General features: G+C 37.4%; 1 protein-coding gene across 1 annotated transcript; it reads left to right on the forward strand.

The window, feature by feature from the left end:
• The first annotated feature begins 264 nt into the window (after window positions 1-264).
• LOC121653028 (fibronectin type III domain-containing protein 7-like) lies at window positions 265-10659 on the forward strand. The gene is made up of 14 exons (XM_042006210.1): window positions 265-318; window positions 474-489; window positions 665-925; window positions 1262-1522; window positions 4618-4878; window positions 6157-6420; window positions 6771-7025; window positions 7107-7364; window positions 7759-8013; window positions 8086-8340; window positions 8700-8960; window positions 9174-9203; window positions 9334-9371; window positions 10299-10659. The coding sequence occupies exons 1-13, from the start codon at window positions 265-267 to the stop codon at window positions 9363-9365; spliced, it is 2463 nt and encodes an 820-aa protein (XP_041862144.1). The 3' UTR covers window positions 9366-9371; window positions 10299-10659.
• The last annotated feature ends 4033 nt before the right edge of the window (window positions 10660-14692 follow it).

Genomic DNA, 14692 nt, shown 5'->3' on the forward strand with positions numbered 1-14692 from the left:
CAATATAAAATATCATGCCTGTAGCTACAAAGGCGCTTCTAGTTATTCAACACATACCTGTCCCAAGTTCATTTCTTTGTATCAGTGTGATTGGATATTTGCCACTCTGGGAGGAGCTAGATGCTGGTATTTCACCTTGCACATACACCATGTATATTTAGGAATAGGTGAGACCATTAAAGAGACGTGTTTTAAAAAAGTCATCCAGAAGGTACTAAAAGAGTGAAACTACGAGAGAAGACCTCCCAGAAACAGTTGTGAAGAATGGGTGCTATGAAGTGGTTGGGGATTTTTGTTTTACTCAGCATATGCTCACAGGTACAGTAATGATTTTAAACCACAGAGCTCATTTTTTTATAAGGCATGAAAATAACCTAAAACACAGTATTATCACCTTAGAGTAATTATAGAAGGAAAATTTGACTTTAAACAATTACATGAAAATAATAACAGTTTATTCTATAAATTTGCAGGTTGCAGCCCAGTCAGGTACTGTTTGTCCTTTTCTATCATATATCCCACTCTGGATGTTTTATCATATGAGAATGAAGAATGACAGAACTTTGATTACAAAGCATAACAGCTTGTAAGAGAATTTGTGTCTTGGTATTATAAACATTTGATATAATGACCTGCATATCTTGCATCATCATACTCTCATCAGATATCCAAGTATCCCTCTTCTCTGCAACATCCAAGACTGTGATTCTCAGATGGACCAGGTACCCTGGAGCTGCTTCATACAAGATCAGCACAGCTCTCAAAAGCTCACCAGGCAACCCAATTGCTTTTGCCACATTTGGTCCGAACACAGTGATGGGCTCCATCAGCGTCCTGTCCCAGGATGTCCCTTATATCTTCACAGTTGAAGCTCTGGATGCTTCCCAAACTACACTGAGCTCTGTATCGCTTGAAACATCAGCAGGTGAGGTACTCTTCTGTCTATATTAGTTCTATTTAGGTACTTTATAAAATTATATTTTTTTTCTCTGTTTTAATTCTTGTTTAATATCCTAGACCTTAACTTATTATACTTTACAAAGTTTGTACAATACAGTTTAGGTTGGTATTTGGTGTTTCAAAAACAGATTTTAAAAGCAGATTCAAATATGGAATATTACTTTTTTTAATATTGTAAAAAAAAAATTATATTTATAACATAAGGAAATTGTAATGCTTTCATAGGTTCTTTTTTCTTTTATTTTACATGTGTCGTTGTCTTGGATGTCGTTGCTCATTCAAACTGTTATGTTCATTTTAGCCCCTGATATAATGGATCCCATCACAACTGTCAAGCCAAAGGATAGCAGGACCCTGATAGCAGAGTTTAACATGAAATCTGGAGCAATTTATTACATCATACGAATTATGAACACTGATGGCTTCTTCAGAGAAGACACAGTGTTCTCCTCTCCAGCTGAGATTGAGTTTCTCAGCCCATTCACAGAGTACTCACTCAGCATCATGGCTGCTAACAACGTGGGCCACAGCCAGCCATCAACTCCTGTTACTGCAAAGACAGGTATTGTTATGTGTCATCTTACAGTATCTATCCTTGTGAAGAAGTTTCACATGTTACCTCTTCCACTGCTTGGAAACAAAATAGTTTGGAAAAAAAAGAAAAAGAACTCCCAAGGGCTGGTCTGTAGAAAAAAAAGTCACATTTACTAAGAAACAATACTCTTCTCATCTGTCCTCATGCCCTATAGAAGTCACTTGATCTGACATATTGTGCCATAGCAGAACCCCTATATACATCTTCACTTAATATCTAGGATTGTCTTACACGAGAAATGCATCAGCACCCCTGCAGGCCTTTCCTGATTCAATGGTAACTATACCCGACCCCCTGTACAGCAAACACAAAGAGATGATTTCATCTTTAGTACACAGTTCATCTCCACTCCCACCCCAGGGGACCATTTGATCCTTAAGAGTCCAAAAAGAAAAACTCACTCAAATCAATTTTATATTTTTATTCTTACTGCTTATTATTATGGATTGTAGATTCTAAACAGAAGTTTAGTGTTTTTAGTGCTTATGTGTGTCATATATGACCCCCAGTGCTGTGACTAAGATCTGAGTCAGACCAAATTCACTCAAGATTTATGACCCCTGAAAACTTAGGTACAAATCTTAAATATTTTTAACATGATAGCTAAATAAGCAGCAAGCCAAGTTATATCTCACATAAGTTCACACAATAAACAAACTGTGGCTAGAGCTTATAGGCAAGGCAAATTTTTTTGTATAGCACATTTCATGTACAAGACAATTCAAAAAACATTACAGCAGGGTGCAAAAAGCAATACAAGCGTGTTAAAAAAACAAAGATTAAAATAAATAAAGTTAATTAAATAAAAACAGAAAGAAAAAGCTAAAATAAAATAGATAAAATGCAAGAACTAAAGTTCTAGTGTGGGGAAAGACAGTATCAAAACATAATCAAGTTTAAAGATTCCAGCTGTAATGAACCAGAAGCAGATTTGGACTTCTAAATAAAAATTATTGAAATGCAGAAGAGAATAGGTGGGTATTTAACTTGGATTTAAATAAACAGAGTGTTTCAGCTGAACTGAGGCTTTCTGGGAGTTTGTTCCAGACATGTGGAGCACAGAAGCTGAATGCAGCCTCTCCATGTCTGGTTCGGACTTTAGGAACTGGTAAGAAACTGGATCCAGATGACCTGAGGGTTCTGGTAGGTCCATACTTGGTCAAGAGGTCACTTTGGTCCTAAACCATTCAGAGCTTTATAGACCAGCAACAGAACTTTAAAGTCTATGCTTTGACAAACAGGCAGCCAGTGTAAAGACCTCAGAGTTGGACTGATGTGGTCCACTCTCTTGGTCCTAGTGAGGACTCGAGCAGCAGAGTTCTGAATAAGCTGCAGATGCCTAATTGATTTATTTTAGGTAGAACCTGTAAAAACATTGTTAGAATAATCAAGCCGACTAAAGATGAAAGCATGGAGTAGTTTTTCCTGGTCCTGCTGAGACATCAGATTTTTTTTTTTTTTTTTTTTTAACTTTTTATTTTACTTTTTACATTATAAGATTTAACAATGAACATTTAAGCAGTCCCTGACACGTACACAGCTTTACAATACCATTGCTAATGAAAATAAAATAATGTTTTTGTTTTCCCAAAAACATTTCGTCACATTCGTGGAACAAAATCTGCAGGACAAGGCGTTTTAGAAATCATACCTTTCACTTTACAGATACAACAAACCCTTTTTAGCAAGTTACCAGATGCTTTTCAACACAACGCCACCTTTGATTAAAAAGATCAGTGTTCATTTGTAGAATAGAGGTCATATGTTCCATCATATATACCTGTTTGACTCTCTGTTTCCATTCAGTTATAGTTGGGGGTTTCAAAGCTTTCCAATTCACAGTTATTATTTTTTTTTGCAACCAATAACAATATACGTAGAATATATATTTGATTTGTACTGAAAACATTGTTTGATATAGCGCCTAGTAAATAAAACAGAGGGCCTGATGGGACCTCCATCTCCAAAATTTTCTCAAGCTCCTCCTTGACGCTTTTCCAGTATGCCTGAATAACAGGGCAATCCCAGAATATGTGTGTGTGGTCGCCCACTTTCCCACAATTTCTCCAACAAAGTGCCGCTGAAGGATTTTTTACAAAGTTGGAGATTACCAGAGGGGTATGAAAATATCTAACCTTTAATTTCCAGTCAAATTCTCTCCATGATTGACTGTTAATACCTCTATGGCTGCCTTTACATAGGTTGTCCCATATTTCATCTTCTATTAAGATATTTAACTCCAACTCCCATTTCTCTTTTATATTCCACGTATTCTGGGTAACATCAAGCGAAAGCCTCTTATATAAATTGGAAACATGTCCTCTTGTTGGAAATTTCTTTTCTATAATAGTAATAAAGTACTTTTACACCGCATTTGGAGCTTTGCAAATTCTCTCTTTCTCTTTATGGTTCATAATATAATGCCTAATTTGGAGATATCTATACATATCATTTACTGGAAGATCAAACTGCTCCTTAATCTGAGAAAAAGACTTAAAAGCTGTTTCTGTAAATAATTGGTTAAGAGTGGTGAGACCTTTAGTGGCCCATCTTCTGAATCCATGGTCCCATGTGGAGGGGGGAAACTCTATATTACCCACTATTGGCATAGCTCGGGATAGTGATCCTGTGTCATTTAACATTTTCTTAACTTCCATCCAGACCTTCAGAGTATGTTTTATCCATTCATTCCCAAGACATCAGATCTTTTACCCTTGATATATTCTTAAGGTGATAGTAGGCTGATTTTGTGATTCCCTTAATGTGTTTCTCAAAGTTAAGGTCCGAGTCTATCAATACATCCAGATTTCTGGCCTGGTTGGTGGTTTTTAGGTGTATAGACTGGAACTCTGTGATAACCTTTAATCGTTTCTCTTTGGCTTCAAAGAGCATCACCTCAGTTTTGTTTTTGTTTAACTGAAGAAAATAGAGATTTGAATGACAACCCTGTAAGGTTACAACTATTCAGATGATGAAGAATTATGTTCTCGTACTTAGATTATTTAACTATTACCTCCAAATTATATCACACATTAAAACTTGTCAAATGTTTTCCTTCACAGTTCTGCCTCCTCCTGAACTCTCCACCTCCTCTCCCACCAACGACAGCATCATTGTGTCCTGGGCCTCTGTTGCTCATGCTGTCCAATACACTGTGTACATATTCAAGTTTGGTCTTAACATTCGAATGAAGCACAACACGACCAACACCAGTCTGACCATCTCTGGCCTGGATGCTGGGGCAGTCTACGTCATCAAGGCTTTTGCATGGGACCCAAAGGGCCGAGAGGGAGAAAGCAGTGTGTACGTCAACCAAACAACACGTAAGGAAACAGTGAAACACTGTCTTTGGTTTTAATCAGTGTGTTTACAATATGACATATAATGTTAAACATAAGGAGCCTTAAATTCACATCTTTTCATAAAGATAATTTACAAGATAATTTACATTAAGACATAACTGTGACAAGTTGTCAGGTGATGTCTTAAAAGTGACAGTCTTATCCATTGCTGTCACAATATTAGCGTTTCATTGCATGTATCCTTCCGTACATTTTCTATACCAGCTTCTTGCAATTCAGGGTTGCAAAGAGGCTCAAATCTATCCCATCTGCTATCAGGCTAGAGGCAAGATGGACCCTGGACAGGCTGCCAGACATTATCACAACATCAATAATAAATAATAATAATGATAATGCCATTAGTTAGTTGAACCTTTATTTTTGTGTATTGACCTTTGTGGGAGCAAATTAATTTTGAAATACCAATGCAGTAAGGTTGAGACCAACTTTAACAAAAGTATACCAATAAAAAGAACACCTGTGCTTAGTGAAGCGACTTCTAGATCAGTTCTTTAAAAAACGATCCACCAGGCCTTTGCCTGAAATACAGTGTGAGCTGATTCCAAAATCCATATTGTATAATTATATATAAATTCTACTGTATAATATGAAGTAGAGGCCATTTTTAATGAGCACTGTTTATGTTATAATGCATTAATACAGCAATGGAAAAATACTAAACAGTTCAAGTTTAACTTAAACTTGACTTAAACTGGGACTTTGGTATTCCTACATAAGCAAAACCCTTTCCAGTCACATTCAAATTATTCAGCTCAAGAGCTTTAAAAAGGTCCCTAATAACTAATGTCCCTAAGAGATAAGTGGAAGAAAAGTAATATGTTCCAATAAATCAGTGGTTCCCAAACTGGAGGGCGGGCCCCCCAGAAGGGGCACGGCTAGGTTAATTAAAGCTTATAGTTTTTTCACTGCTAGCAAAACATGGAAAAATTTGTAAAAGTACCAATGGGCAAACAATGATAAATCAACATCAGAGATTTTAACTACCAAAAAAAGACAACAAAATATGATTAGGCAAATCTTGCCCCAGGCATGACAGTACAGGGGTGGGGGTTGACATTATTGTTGTTGATGAAAAGGGGGCTCGGCAGAAAAAGCTCAGGAAGCACCACTTTAAATGCAAAGTGTGTACAATGAAAACAATAAATAAATAAACATCAGTAGTATGTCAAAATTGAATATGGTAGATAAGTGTACTCCATTTCTGTTTGACTTTACATTATTTTTTTTGTCTTTAACCAGGACCTCCAACACCATCTTCTGTCAACGTGTCTGTGGAGATGAATAATGATGTGGCTGGGCTCTACGTGTCCTGGCAACTGGACCAGGGGGTTCAAGGACCCATTGAGTATCATGTGAGGAGTGACCAGAGCTTAACCTGTAACACCACTTCTGGCTTCTGCATCCTGTCTGCAGTTGGCTGTGGAGAAGTACACACCATCCAGGTCACCGCCTTAAACGATGCAGGGCCTAGCCACCCCTCCACCCCAGTGGTCTTCATCACCTGTCAGTATCAGACATATGAATGTGTTGAGCTGTTAGTTTTAATAGATACTGTTTATACTAACATAGCTTTTTGGGTGTTACAAGCCACTGACAACAAACGAGCACAGCTTTGTGTGGACGTAGCAATAAATTTAATAAAGCTCTCCTTTCGGTTTTCAATTTATTTTAACATACCACCATCTTTGTAAGATATATTGGACATATATATTTAGATAAATACAGAAGCATGTACTAATTTGTGTTAAAACTGAAGTCATATGTTTGTGATTGCTATGATAGCTTGACACATATGACAAGAAAAACACACAAGAGTGTAACTATGACTGAGCTTGACTGTGTTGTGCCGTCAGTCCCCTGCCCACCAGAGTCTCTGGCACTTGTGAAGTCATCAGAAGGAAACTGCACGCTGACATGGAACACAGTGCCCTATGCCAACAGTTACGTGGCCTTCATCAAGAAGACTGATGGCAACGAGGAGGCCTGCGACAACATCAACAACAACTGCACCTTCTACTGCAATTGTGGCTACACATATCTGATGTCTGTGTTGGCATTCAACTTGGCTGGTGGGAGTCCTCCAGGAAAAGTACTCAACTACACCACTGGTATGTAACAGCAGATGTGGTGTCTAAATCAGACCTTTACAGCCACATATAAATGTTTGTGTTCCAACCTGTGTGTTTTAGTACCCTGTTGTCCAGAGGACGTGTCGGTGTCGGCAGTGAGCACTGACACTCTTGAGATCATGTGGACGGCCTCACGGGGGGCAGAGCTGTATGAGACTTGGGCTGCAGACAGTTCAGCAGTCATTCTCTGTAATGACACAGCACCAGTATGCGCCCTCTCTGATCTAAGTTGTGACAGCACCTACACTGTTGTGGTGATACCCTGCAACGAAATTAGCGGATGCAACCATGCTTGCAAAGCCCACACCAAAGACACAGGTAAAAAATTTTCACTCTTATAAAGGTATGCATCCAGTTGATATCTTTATATGTTTTGCACTTACAGTAATTCATGCCTTTCTCTCTATGGAGTTAATCTTCAGCTAACACACCATTTCCCATACAAAATATAAAGCACAGTACAAATCATCTTTCTGGATTGTATATTCAAAAAACCATTCAGTCCAAAAGCATTTGTATTAAATCTTTTTCTTAATAGCCAAAAACATTTATGCTTTATGACATGGCCTTCTTAAATGAATGAAAATGGCAAGTTTGTCTACTTGAACTTAAATGAAGAACTAATTGTAAAAAAATACTTTAATAGAATACTTTAAATATAAACAAATAAGTATCCCCTAAGTGTCTTTCCTCTTTTCTTTTTTCACATCAGCTCCCTGCATGCCAACAAATCTGCAGCTGAATCTAAAAAACTCCTCCTCCATCAATGTGAGCTGGACTGTAAACAACAGGGCTGCTACTTACACTGTGAGTGCAGATGGAGATGGAAGCAGACACACCTGCACCACCAGTGGAACCAGCTGTGATATCACTGAGCTTCCCTGTGGCTCAACCTATGAATTCAGTGTCATAGCAACAAGCACTGCTGGCCAGAGTTTACCCAGCTACTCTGCCTCACTAGAAACAGGTAAGAAGTTTATAAGACTTTATAAAGTAATTATTAAGCTTCTACATCCTCATGTGTTATTGTCCCTTACAGAGCCCTGTTGCCCAGTGAATCTAGCAGTAGATCAGGTCACTCAGGCGATGACCAACGTCTCGTGGTCTCACTCGAAAGGGGCGCACTCCTTCATCACCTCTCTGACATCATCACGTGGTCATGCCCGCTGCCATACTCAGGACTCCCACTGCCTGATGGGATGTATCACCTGTGGAACAAACTACACTGTCACTATGGAAGCCTTCAGCCAGAGCGGGCACATGTCTAACTGCACTTATCAGGGCTTCTCATCCAGTGAGTCATGTTTTCTTCTGGCACTCTGGCCATAATGAGATTTAAAAAACAGAAGTCATCTGAAATGGGCTAAATCAAGAATGACAGAAACATTAATAACAGAACATATATATTTATTGCAAACAACCCTCTCCATAGAGCCAGTCCCCGCAACCGCTACAAAATACATATTTCACACAGCATATGAGAAAACCTGTATGTGATTTTATTTTCCTAGTGTAGCATTAAACCTAAATTATATTAGTGGTAACGTATAAACCCTAAAGGGACTTGTCATTAATGAGGTAAACGCTAGTATGCTTTTAAATAATGAAGCAACAACAAACACATTGCTTCATCAGGTTGTGTCTTTCTTACAGGTGCCTGCTGCCCATCAGGTGTCAGGCTGTACATGCTGGGCAATAACTCCCTGCAGGTTTACTGGCGCAGCACCAGCAGCAGCCACAGCTCCATCGCAGAAATGGTGGGAGGCATCAGCAACTACACCTGCACTGCTGCTCCCGGAGAGAACAGCTGTGACGTTAGCAACATCCAGTGTGGAGACGTCTATCGTGTGACGGTGGCCCCGCTCACACCAGATGGCAGCAAAGTGCTGTTCTGCCCTCAAAGACTGTTCTCAGGTATCACTGTACAATTTTGTTAAAAAATCTGAACCCTGTCCTAATCATCTTCATAATTTTCTTTCATGCCGTGTAAAGTTTTTAATATGCAAACATGTGTTTTCATTAAAAAATAACTTTAACTTGGAACAAAACAAAGTATTGGATAGTGTAAATGTATGAAAATTATGGCAGATGACAACACGCTGAATTTTTGTGTTTGTGCTCTTTTAGTCATTTGTTCAGGAAGCAACGTTGGAACAGGTGAGTGTGTGATCCCACATACATGTGAACAAGTTTTTTAGGGGGAATTTTAGGTTCCCAAACCTTATATTAGCCAAACATTGCAGTACACATGATTTATCTAATGCCACTTTAATCTCATGTCTTTCAGTTATTTACAGAAGGAAGAGAAGTGTCGACTAGCATATAGTAAGTTTGACCTTTTCTTATGTTTGGAGTGGGCTGCACGGTGGTGTGGTGGATTGCACCATCACCTCACAGCAGGAATATTTATCATTCACATATTGGATTGGACTTAAATTGAAAAGAGAAGGTATAGAAAACTGGATCAATGAATTTTGAGTGCATGAGGACATCACCTTATGTATAGAAGTTGAAAGTTCTTGTTGCAGCAGACGCAGGTTTAAGTCCAGACACATGGTGTTCGTTTGCTTTGTCATCCCATTTTTTGTTCTCGTTGTCCTGTTCTCTTTACTTTTAATAAAGGCCATCAGAGCCCAGAAAAATCTTTTAAAAAATACATACAATTTGTTCATTGGTTGGCTTCTCGTTCACATAAATATAACAAATACTAAGTTGCTCTGTGGCTCTTTGAATATTTCTACTATCCATAAAAGAGATCATATAATTATCCTGATATTACTCGCTCTGAATTGTTTAAACAGTTTAATCTGCATCGCAAAGTAATCTATAGTTAAATGCAGCTTTTACATCAGCCTTGACATGCTGAAGTACTATGACAGCACAATGAACAACATTAAATTCAAGTTATCTTTCTGCTTAAGCAAAATGAGAAATCAAAGTTTTTACATTTTCTTTTAATCATGGGAAAACGCATACATTTGGGCCAGTTGGTTTTAACTTTTAGGAAAACATAAATACAACTGACCACACAAAGTATTTAAAATGTGTATTAATTATTTGTTTATTAAGACAACATGATTATTTCTTGTACAGAAGGAATTTGAACACAAACTTAATGTTTCCTGTTCCATATTGGGTTTTATAACTCCTGGGTAGTGTGGAAACTTTTCAGCTGTACATTGCAGTGAATGAAAAAAAAAATCGGAAAATTAAAGCACTTTTCCTTTTTGTTTTTTATGCTCAACTTTACAGATGCAACGTTCAACAAATCTTCTTCATCATGTTCTTCATCCTGCATCATCCTTCTCCACTGGAACAAAGCCATGATTGTAGTTAAACATAGCATTCGGCCAAGATAAAGAGAAATCAATTTAAAAGTAGTAAAGTATTTGTTTTTAAATGATGTTTACATTATGTGGCCAAGGAAAAGCATTACTGTACTGTCAACATGATTAATTACTGAGACAAAAAACAAAACAAGAGTTTTTGTACAAGATGTATTGTAAAATTATGCCATCACCCTGATCTACAAAAGACCTAAATCAATTTTGTGTTTGATTAGGAATAATGAGGTATAGAAGGTGTATGCCGAACATATTGAGTTAATAACAATAATAACTAAACCTATAATAAAAGGCAAAACAGTAACTACATCCCACAAACACTTTGAATATATACATAAAATATAATATGTCTTCATAACACAAAGTCTTAATAAGAAATCTCAAATTAAAAATTAATTTTTGAGCTTCAGCCCCAAGTAGGAGACCTCCTGGTGATGGGGCGGCAGACACTGATCTGTGCACCTTTAAATATAACATCCTGCTTGCTTGTAATTTTGAAGTGCGCTGTTCCTTAATCTCAGGATGTATTAAAGCGTTTGGAATATGTGTCATTGTGTTGAACTGATTCATATTTCAGTCATTAAAGAAATCCCAGCATCAATTTTGTATTGTGTGGTTTTGTCTTGAATCTAAAGATATTCTTTGGGAAACAGCTGACCAGAAACCAAACTTGAATTTATTCAGAGCTCAGTAGTTGTCAACTAGACATTAATGTTTAATGTGGGATCTGTCACTGAGTCCCAGTGGCTGAAAAGACTAGAGGCCTGCAGCATCAACTTAATTGGAGAGACTCATTCTGAACCAGCTTTGACTCATGATGGGACCACGTGTGGAGCCCCTCCAGCTGACCTACTAGCCCTGACTGAGAATGCTTTCATCTTACAGCTGAACCACTAATACGACCACATGGACCAGCTGCTGGTGAGCACTCAGATGTCAGATATTTCTGATTTTCCCTTCCCATTTTAAAAAATCTGAAAAAAAGAAAAGAAATTATTACTCTTAAAAATGTACTTTTATAGTTTGTGCTTGTTTCTTCTAATAAGAATTTTATTTTATGAATACAGAAAGTAAATTTTTGGTATGAGCTCATTTTTCTCATTTATAATATCAAGTGACAAACCCAAAAGACGTGAATGGGAAAAGAGTCACATATCTTAAGTCTTCATTTTGGACAGGAAGAAAATAATTTCGAAAATCTGAAATGTTCATTTTTACAAGGAAGAATTTATTTTTAAATTTCAGAAATAAACATACAGTGTGTCTAATAAATATTAAAATGGCCTCTTAAACCTTTTAAACATTTTAGTTCTCTTAAACACAGTTTTTGTAAGTTCAATCTAAATTGTTAATATCTTGCTAAATAATTTACACTAATAAGAATGTTAGTATGGATATCTTTATTATTCTGACTAGCAGGAACGTAAAAACTTGGGGGGAAAAATATTTAAATAAAATTCATTTCAAATGTAAGTGAGGCTTGAATAAATGAAGTGATGCTCGCAAGACAGGCAGGTAACTGGAGCTACCCTGCTGTTTCCTCTGGTACCCATCCATTCTGGGTGCTCTGTTTAAGCTACACACACCCTGTCTTACTCCTATAGCCTCATAGTTCCAGCAGAAGCTGCCTCCCAACACAATAAGCTGTCTGCTTTTCATGCAGCTAATTCTGCTGCTGGTCAAACACGATATGCTGCTTGCTTTTCTGTTCCTCCACCATACCAGCATCTATCAGCAGGCTCCAGAGGGGTTTCCTTATCACTTTACAGTAATATCAAGCACAGTAAGTGATGGGCTCAAACCTCATTCATATTTTTCTTATAATAACTCATGAGAGATGTCTGACTGAAATGCTGAGATGGGGTATTGTACAGTATATGTCTAAGTCTTTTGTTTAGAAATGTCTTGGATTTCAGCAGGTGGATAGGTGGAGCTATTGAGGGATTAGCTGTTTATATAAGATATTGTTGCAAACAAGTTTGACTAAACTCCAGGACAGAGGTCTATCACCAAAGTGAATTCATCTTTTCAAATAAAGTAGAAATTATTATTTTGCTCATACTGTTGTTTCTATTAATTTTCCTTTACAAAACCACTCACATTGTCTTCCACTGGTTCTTTTCACTGCACAAGTTTCAGTTGGCTTAAGTCCCTCAAAACATAAAAAGAGCTTCTCTGGTAAACGGTGTGGTTGAGTGATAAGGATACTGTGCCACTCTGCTGGGAATAGTTGCCATTCAAAGCTAATATGACATGACTAAGCCAAGGGATGACATTTCTTTGAGTTGCACAGATCTTGGACATCTTTTGGCAGCTTATGTAACATGTGGGAAAAGACACACAACACTTCCCTGTGAATCCACAACTAAGCACATCACAAATATCTAATTACTTTCCCAAAACAAGTCAAAACCACCTCAAAATTCAAGTTTGAATCATTACAATTAACCTGATACCATATCAGGTAATATCACAAGACAGCAGGGCATAAATTTTCATTGCTACATAGATGATATCCAGTCTGAATAAACCAATCAGTTGGTTAGACGACAAAGAGACAAAGATGTTGTCTCTGGATCTGAGCAGTTCAGGAAATCAGTGTCTAGCTATGACGTTACTCTGGATGGTTATTTGGCTTATAGTCCTACAGTGAACTTTTTTTTGTTTGTTTACCAGAATCTGTCCTTTGATTCATGTATAAAGTAGGTATCTAGGACCACCTTCTTTCACCAACATAACATTGTCAAAATTTGGAAGTTCCTGTTTCTAAGTGATGCAGAAAAAATAGTCCACACTTTTCTTACTTCAAGATTAGACTACAGTAATTCCTTATTATTGGGCTGTATAGAAAAATTCTCTGGAAGTATGCCAGCTGATCAAATCTGCTTTAACGAGAGAAAAATGAGAAGTGTTAGGACAGATCATATATTCAATATATAGTTCATATTTGCAATTTTAGCCTCTTTTTATTAAATCCCTCTTAAATCCAGGGTATAGTTTAAAATTCTTCACCTCAAACATAAAGCTGTAAGTGTCTAAACTACATTGCATCTTAAAGATCTCATTGTTCCACATTGTTCCAACTGCACATTTTGCTGCAGGTTTATTTGTGGTTCCTAGAGTATAAAAGTAGAATGGGAGGCAGAGCCTTCAGCTATCTGACCCCTCTCATGGAACAAGCTCCCGCTTTAGGCTTGTGAGATGGATACTAGGGCTGCTTGATGGAAAAGACCATAATTATTATCATTATGATTTTGGGTCAATATTTAAATAACTATTATTATTTAAAACGATAACTCATGGCGCTGAGGAAGACCGTTCCTGTTTAGTTTTCTTAAGTCTAGTTTGGTTTTTAATCAATGTTACAGTTACATTTTTATGTCTACGCAGTTTACATAAACATTTATATCTGATTAAAAGCTAGGGTGGGATCGGTTAGGCGCAGCTTAGTTAATTTTCAGTTCTGCCTGCAACATAAGGGCAGGTGTGTTGAAATAAGCCCAGCAGGGGTGCTTGTTTCAACACTGGACCTCCCGTGACTGCTTTGGGATAGGGGAAGGGCCTATAAAAACACTTGCTCAGTGGTGGATTTATTACTGCGAAATTTGGTATAGATTCGACACCAAGTAAATAAAAGGCAAGTGTTGTCGAAACCAATAGCCAGTGGCATGCACAGATAGACACTAGGTAGTGGTAGAGCACTTGCCCTTTGCCCTCTGGACCGAGCAAGTACCCTTTTCAAAGTTATAATAGTTTTTAGTGTTCACTGTACTGTATGTGGACCACGTTGACATGATCATCAACTATATTAGTTAAAGATAGTTTAATAATATACGATTAAACGAATATGTTCACTGTACTCTGTCCAGGTGAGTGTGAAATCTTTGATGCCCCCTGCAGCTCAGGTTGAGGCACAGATATTCTGCAGAGAATTCAGTGTTGCTGAATGTTTTTTTTTTATTAGTTTGGCCTCGGATACCATGTGTCTGTAAATATTATGCTTATATTTTTGTGTCTCACAGATAATTGTTTTTACAAGTAAACTTATATGAAGTCATGTTGGATTTATGATATGTTTACGTTCATCCAATGTGGGAATTCACAACGCTGACATAAGTTTTATTTTCTGTACTTTCAGTTTTTAAATAAAAAAACAAGAAAGGCAAGCCTTGTGCAGTTATTGAAGGACTTATACATTGATTGTTTAATTTAGAAGTGATGCTAAATGAGGGCAGTACATTTAGTATTATGTAAGTAATGTTTAATACTATTACTGCTACAGTAGGACCTTTATTTGAAATG

The sequence above is a fragment of the Melanotaenia boesemani genome, chromosome 14 (assembly GCF_017639745.1).
Source record: "Melanotaenia boesemani isolate fMelBoe1 chromosome 14, fMelBoe1.pri, whole genome shotgun sequence".
In the NCBI taxonomy this organism is placed as follows: domain Eukaryota; kingdom Metazoa; phylum Chordata; class Actinopteri; order Atheriniformes; family Melanotaeniidae; genus Melanotaenia; species Melanotaenia boesemani.

Bases quoted from the DNA above. Each gene is read 5' to 3' on its own strand.
- LOC121653028 (XM_042006210.1), top strand. From the start codon at position 265: ATGGGTGCTATGAAGTGGTTGGGGATTTTTGTTTTACTCAGCATATGC. The intron at 926-1,261 runs GTGAGGTACTCT...TGTTCATTTTAG, and splicing joins ATCGCTTGAAACATCAGCAG to CCCCTGATATAATGGATCCC. The intron at 6,421-6,770 runs GTCAGTATCAGA...TTGTGCCGTCAG, and splicing joins CCCAGTGGTCTTCATCACCT to TCCCCTGCCCACCAGAGTCT.